We start from the raw sequence: 7500 nt of genomic DNA on the forward strand, positions 1-7500 counted from the left end.
CGCAACATTGCGCCTGGCGTCGTGTACGTCTGATGATGACTGAGTAAATATTTAACACACATGACAGATGAGACAGAATGAACGTGACACAAATTCCATAAAGTCACAAGCAACTTTTGCGTCTTCAAAAAGTTCCAAACTTCCAAGGTGAACCTCTTCATTGTGTTCTCCATGTGTGGAATCAGTGGTGCGGTATGCTTGCTTGGGTGATCGGTTGAAGTTTTTGTGGGTGTTCCTCAAAAGTCGCAAATCACAACTAAGACACGGCCCGCACAGTTAATCATTTTTATGAAATATTTGTCCGTCACGCTGAATTAGTGATAAAATCACACTATGAAAAATAAAATGATGTGGAAACTAACCTCATACTTCTTCAGAATAAAATAGAAAATGATATGGAGCAGATGGGGCTAATAACCTTAAAATGGGGCGTGATAAATGAACAAAGGGGGAGATATTGGCCATTAGCGCACCCCCTCTATGCTGTGAGCTACCCTGTGCTAACAAAGGGCTGCACCTCCATGACACATAATTAGGACTGTTTCAAATACCACTGACTGAGCCCCACGTTTCTAAGTGTTTTAAGATCATGAAAAGCACACAAAAAGTGCTTACGGCCCGACCTGTTAAGGTTAAAATTACCATTAGCCGAGCCGGCTCTGAGAATGTGCTGAGTCCATCTGCGGAGACTTTCTAATTAAAACACCAGGCTAGCGTCAGGGTGGCATTTGTTTTCAGACAGACTCTGCCCTTTGAAAGGTGAACGGGATCTTGGTGCTAAAGCCCAGCTGAGGCCGACAGGCCTCAGCATATATCAAAAGGGGGATGAAGAGAGCAAGAGAGAGAGAGAGAGAGAGAGAAGGAGAGATGAAGAGGACAAGGACATAAAGAAAGAGGGACAGAAAGAGTGTAAGTAATAGGGCAGGACAGACATGAGGAGAGGGAAGGAGAACAAAGAGAATGTCAGAAACAGGAGGAGGGCAAGACACGATAGAGAGAGAGAGGGACAGAGAGAGAGAGAGGGTGGGAGAGAGAGGGAGGAAGGGAGGGAGAGAGAGATAGGGAGAGGGAGAGGGAGAGGGGTGGGGGTCAGGCCGGTTCACACTGCCAACGATAAGTACAACAGTTACTGTAAATAGTACAGTTTCATATATCACTCAGCAGCAGTGCCATGAATGGGCCCAGTTCCCATGTGTAGCCAGGCTCAAGTCTGAGGTCACTTCCTGTGGCCAAGGTCACTTCCTGAGGCCAATCTCCATCTCTCTCCCTCACTCATCTTTCATCTCTTCTTTGTCTTGTCAAAGGAAGGCTAGAAAGCCTTTTAGGCTAAAAAGTATTGGGTCAACCCCATTTAACCATCCACAGCTCACACTAGCCATAACTACATGAAGAACAATATAGTTGGTTATTGCTGGCAAGAGCGTGAAAAGTGAAAACAACAGCAGTTGACCAGAATCCAAATAAGGAATGTTCAAGGCATCACATTAAATCAAGAAAATTACATTTCTGAGAGGTTTTACTTGATTAGTCGGTGGACATTCATATAGTTATGGCATCATTATACGGTTGTTACAGTGTTGTGATAAAGATGACAATTCACCCCGAGAGAGGGAGAAGGAAACGAGAAAGACAAGCCAGAAATGCATCACAAAGTTTTCAACATCCTGGGGATAATGAACGGAGAGAGAGACAGAGTGAGAGAGAGAGAGAGAGAGAGAGAGAGAGAGAGAGAGAGAGAGAGAGAAAACAAAAGTTGTAGAAGGAGACATATACAGTACGGAGGGGATAAGCCACAGATGTATGAATATCTACAGATATATTATAAATCTTCCTTGGGATAATGAGAGGAGGACATAGAAAAAGAAGAGAACAGAAAGATTGAGAAAGAGAGAACCAGATTTAATTTTACATTGATTCATTTAGCAGACGCTTTTATTCAAAGTGACTTTGAAGAGAACATAATTACATAGCAGGACCATTGTCCCCAGGGCGACTAGGGCTTACTCAACTCAACCTTACTCAAGTGCACAATGATGGAAGCTGGGAATTGAACCCAAGACTATTCAGGCTATGCTAGCTCAGTTCCTTAGCCATTACGCTACCACCGCCCCGGAAGTGATACAATGATTGACAGGTAAAGGCCATGGCAGAGATGTCCCAAAGATCCCTCACCTTGTTGACTTTGAGCATCATACACTCTGAGTCCAAACAGTGGCGGCCGCTCGGTCCTCATCAGGTTCACCTGGGCCGTCTGGAGGTTCAGCTGGAAGATGGACCCGTTCATGTAGTCCGTCCAGAATATGTGGTTCAGGTGCTGTGTGATCCCGAACGGGTGGTTGACCTCTTTCCCGTTGTACACCACCTGCACAAGGACAGAGCTTTGAAGTGAGCAAAACTTTTCCAATTTTTTTTTTTTGGAAAAAGTAAAAAATTGCAATAATAATAAATCATTCATGTTTTAAAACTCTTCGTAACCACATATGTATTTACATTTCACACCTAAAACCTCAAAAACAGTTTTTTTTTATTTGCTCAAGGCTTCTGAGGCACCGCAAGTGATTTGGCTTTGTACTGAAGTTTCATTAGTTGAAAGAATCAATCAAATTAAGGACACAAATTATCTTCAAAAGGGTTTGCTGATGATTGGCAGAGCCAAGGGATTCAGACTTTTAACATCAAGCATTTCATCATCACAAAGTAACATGTACAGTTCATTACGGCGTTAAGCGCTAATTTAAAAAAAAATGTTTCAATTTCTCTCTTATTAGAGCTTTATGAATGATGAAAACAATGTCAATCACAAAAAAAAACAAATCAAATAAGAACGCACTCACTCACTCATGTACTGACCGTTCTGTGGGTGCCGTTGAGGAAGATGCGCTCGATGTGGTCGTAGTAGGCGTCGCACCAGTACAGGACGCCGATGGCGTGGTCCAGGGCCAGCCCGTTGGGCCACAACATGTTGGACGTGACGAAGATTTGCCGGTGTGAGCCGTCCATCCACGCCTTCTCGATACGACCGATGCTGTCGTTCACCTCATCCTCCTCCCAGTCTGTCCAGTACATCCAGCTGTTCAGCAAAGAGAGAGAGAGAGAGAGAGAAAGAGAGACCAAAATAGTGATTCGTTCAGTATTCAGTAGTCATTCAGTAGCCTAAGTATTTCTACTGACCTCTACATACATCTCTTTATTTCTTCACCTGCATGATAAGAATATTGGATGTTGCTGAAAAAAACAAACCAACACTTTGGTCTTCCATTACAACTATTTGTGTGTGTGAATGTATATCAGGAAGATGTGTACATGTATTTGTATCTTCTGTTAGGCCTATGTGTACGCTTTTTTTTTTCCTGAACTAGCTGGCCAGGCATGCAAAGCCAATTTTAGTGTAAATTCTTCAATCAGGTATGATATGGTCCCTATCATTCCAATGATATGACTCTCTCCCTTTCAGACTTTATTATAGAGTAACTACTCATGTACTGATATCACTGCCATGCTTCAATAGAGAAAACTACTCTATAGGCTGCCTGAAAGAACTCTCTAGTCTATCGTATATGGTCTTTAAACTCTGTCACTGCCTGGTTGCAACTGGCTGTCTTCAAGGAGAGGGGGAGATAGTTGTGTGGGGGGGGAGAGGGGTGAGTAGATGAGTTTACTGAAAGGTTAATTACTCAGTTAGTTCATTAACAGCTGCCTCTGTGCAAAGGAGCAGTATTTAACTAGACACACATACGCCCCAGTATTGAGCTGCTGTGATGAGGAGTAGAGGGAGGAAAGAGATGGGATCTGAAGCAGAAGACATGACACGACATGACACGACATGACACGACACAGCTTAAAGTGTAACTCGGGCGAAAATGGACAAAAATGTGTTTTTCTGAATGAAAATACATCAACTATTGGGGGCGCTGTGGCGCAGCATGCTACAGCGCCCATACCATTTACGGGTCCGAGTGCCCATGGGGACCCAGGTTCGAATCCAGCCTGCGGTCATATCCCAATCCCACCCCATCTCTCTCCCACTTGTTTCCTGTCTACCTCTTCACTGTCCTATACTAATAAAGGCAAAAAGGCCAAAAAAATATACTTTAAAAAAAAAAAGAAAATACATCAACTACGCAGTGGAAGAAGTATTTTTCATCGCTCACCTAGAGCAAGCTGCTGCTGAGGTTTGGCACAGGTATCAGTGGTTAAGAAATGCGGGCTATAGCTTTTGCCCGTACTAGCTCTGTAGTGCGTGATCAACGAAAAATAGCCTTCTTCTTCCACCGCTTAGTCGTATTTCCATGCATAAAAACACATTTTTGTCCATTTTTGCTGGCATTACACTTTAACTTAACTCAACCACACCTGACCTAACCTCACCTAGAATAACATACCATACCATAACATAACAGTATCTCACCAGCATACATAATTCTGTTTCTCTGCATAATGACCTTTGACCTTTCATAAGCATGCCTGTCCTCACTCCGAACCAGTTAAACCTGGCCTCGTTTATCTTTGTCTTCCTCCACAAAATGTAAAGGTCAGTGCTTAGATACCATCTCCCCTCCAAAGTAAATAAACAAACACACACACACACACACACACACACACACACACCCATAGACAAGGTCTCCTGCTTTATGCAGACTCCTATTATCACCGGCCGGATCTGGCTGTGCTGTGTGACAGTTTGGACGGAGATGGAGGAGGACTGGGACGGTGGCCCAAGGAGGGGATGTGTGTGTGTGTGTGTGTGTGTGTGTGTGTGTGTGTGTGTGTGTGTGTGTGTGTGTGTGTGTGTGTGTGTGTGTGTGAGTCTATAGAGTTTATGTATTTGTGTTTGTGTACGAGTGTGTTTCTGTGTGTATCTGTGTGTAGGTGTGTGTGTGTGTGTGTGTGTGTGTGTGTGTGTGTGTGTGTGTGTGTGTGTATCTGTGTGTGTGTGTGTGTGTGTGTGTGTGTGTGTGTGTATCTGTGTGTGTGTGTGTGTGTGTGTGTGTGTGTGTGTGTGTGTGTGTGTGTGTGTGTGTATCTGTGTGTGTGTGTGTGTGTGTGTGTGTGTGTGTGTGTGGTGGTGGTGGTGGTGGTGGTGGGTGTCCCTGCGTGTCCCCCTGGCGTCCCGCTGGCGTCCTACTGCCGTGTGGGTTTGACCCTTGACCCCTGCTGCATTATGCATGGCTGGCCTGACTGTGACTGACGGCTCCTTCTGCCGCCCGAGAAGCGAGAGAACAGAGAGAGAGAGAGAGAGAGAGAGAGAGAGAGAGAGAGAGAGAGAGAGAGAGAGAGGAAGTGAAGGGAGAGAACGGAGGAGTCGGAGCGGAGGAGTGCGGCGGGAGAGGGAGGGAGCGTTCCGAGACAAGGCAGCGTCTGCCACGACGGCGAGCGCCGAGCGCTAACGCTGTGTCTTATCGACTGAGGCCAGACAGGAAGTGACACGGGAGGTACACTGATATGACAAGGTAACAGCAAGCGCACGGGGACAGGAGGGTGGGTGGTGTGTCTGTGTGTGTGTGTGTGTGTGTGTGTGTGAGTGTGTGGGGTGGGCAGGATGTTGACAAGCACCAAAGGGACACACAGAGTGACTGAGTGGAGTGGAGAGGAGAGGAGAGGAGAGGAGAGGAGAGGAGAGGAGAGGAGTGGAGCGGAGAGGAGAGGAGAGGAGAGGAGTGGAGCGGAGAGGAGAGGAGAGGAGAGGAGAGGAGAGGAGAGGAGAGGAGAGGAGAGGAGAGGAGAGGAGAGGAGAGGAGAGGAGGAACAAATCCCTCAGGTTGCGCTTTGTCTTCTGAACTGTTATCGCCGCTGGACTTCTCCAGGGGCCTTACGTGTGGCTAACACGCGGTGACACACGGCGACACGAGAGGAACAAGTCTTGCGGGGGCCCAGACGGACTCGGGCATTTTCATGACGAGCGTTCACAGTCTGGAGACGACTCCTGGATGATGACGATGGCTTTCAAAGCCAGTCAGCTCCGACACAGAGAGAGAGGAAAAGCTGCCCACGACTAGATCAAAATCACGTGTCATTTTTGTGATTACTGATTGGATATCTACCACAATAGGCTTACAAGACTATCACACACATTTAAACCAAACCAAACTGTCTTATTGTTTTGTAAACTTTGTCCGACATGTGATATATCTAAATGTACCATGATATATACTGTATGTATGAATCTCTTAGTGGCAGACTATACAACTGAAAAAAAAAAAAACTCTGAGTTAAAGTTTCCATTTCCCAACATAAAATTCCCAATATAAAACTTTCCAGCACAAAATGTGATAGTGCTTTTCTCTACAGTTACAATGCTCAAATCCATGCAGCAAACATATAAAGAAATAGCTGAAAATCAATGTTAAGAATTGCAAAGCAATGCAAGGCGAGACAATGTTGAGAATTGCAAAGCAAAGCAAGGCAAGACAATGTCAAGAGCTGCTTTTTCTCCTATTTCTCTGCTATTTCTTTTCTTTGCTTCCTTTTTTCATGTAAGCCTCTTATAACAGAGCTAAGGCTTCATAAAAGTGCAAGGACTGCAATATAGCGCATTACTGTTCTGACCTCACACCCTCCTCTTTGCTTCCGTCCCCTTGACTTCTCTTACAAAAAAAGACGTACAGATTCCAAAAGACACACACAGGCACGCGCACGCACACACACACACACACACACACACACACACACACACACACACACACACATACAATTACATTCAAAATGGCAATGGCATTGGCACACCTCGTCCACAATTGAACAGCGTGTTTTTTCCCCTGAAAAGCTCACGTTTCCCTAATGCAAAACCTTCATTTGGCTCACCTCAATGCCTACAGCTTTTCATCTCTAGTCTTCACTCTCTCTCTCTCTTACACTCTATACGCCATCCAGTGCATTTGCTTTTGTGTTCCCTTTCTATCTTTCATTTATTTCAAAATAAATGCACCCAAGGCCTCTTCAAAAAAAGAGTCTTTTTTTCCCTGCCATCCTGCAGAAGGCCATCTCATCCGCCATAAGAAGGAAAATGTGACATTGATGTAAAAGATTCTTCTAACTCCATAAGTCCCACATGAAACTAGTCTAATGCTCTTCTTTCAGCAAGTACTGTAGGTGTTTAGTTTAAAGCCCACTAAAGCATCAGTAGGCTGCAACTTGCAGCTACAGTATTTCAGAATTCTTTATTGGCCAGGTTTGCGTAAACAAACAAGGTATTTGACTCCAGTTCATCTTTGTTTTCCTGTAGCCGTCGTTGGTTCAGTACAAGTTGTTCCCGATCCAGTTTAAAAGAGACTCCAATTTATATAAGCGGTTCCAAGGACCCTCAATGAAAAGCAGTGAAATATGAAAAGAATGCCTTGTAGTGTATGTTGAGCAAACAATTGCCTAATTGCGTTTGGAAAAAACAAAACAATTCTGAGTGAGCTGAATAGAAATCCTTTACAACCACTTCTATAACTGATAACAGCTTTGAATCTGAAATCCATCACATGACTTGAGAAATCAACAACAAGAAAATTAATC

General features: G+C 44.6%; 1 protein-coding gene across 1 annotated transcript in view; it reads right to left on the minus strand.

Moving 5' to 3' along the window:
- LOC134071730 (low-density lipoprotein receptor-related protein 1B-like) overlaps positions 1–7500 on the minus strand; it is a 250591-nt gene that overhangs the window by 204722 nt on the left and 38369 nt on the right. The window contains exons 13-14 of the mRNA XM_062528566.1: positions 2851–3070; positions 2173–2362 (exon numbers count right to left, since the gene is read on the minus strand). Of these exons, the coding sequence (XP_062384550.1) occupies positions 2173–2362; positions 2851–3070 (410 nt within the window). The remainder of the gene's footprint in view (positions 1–2172; positions 2363–2850; positions 3071–7500) is intronic.

The sequence above is a fragment of the Sardina pilchardus genome, chromosome 23 (assembly GCF_963854185.1).
Source record: "Sardina pilchardus chromosome 23, fSarPil1.1, whole genome shotgun sequence".
Classification (NCBI taxonomy): Eukaryota; Metazoa; Chordata; class Actinopteri; order Clupeiformes; family Clupeidae; genus Sardina; species Sardina pilchardus.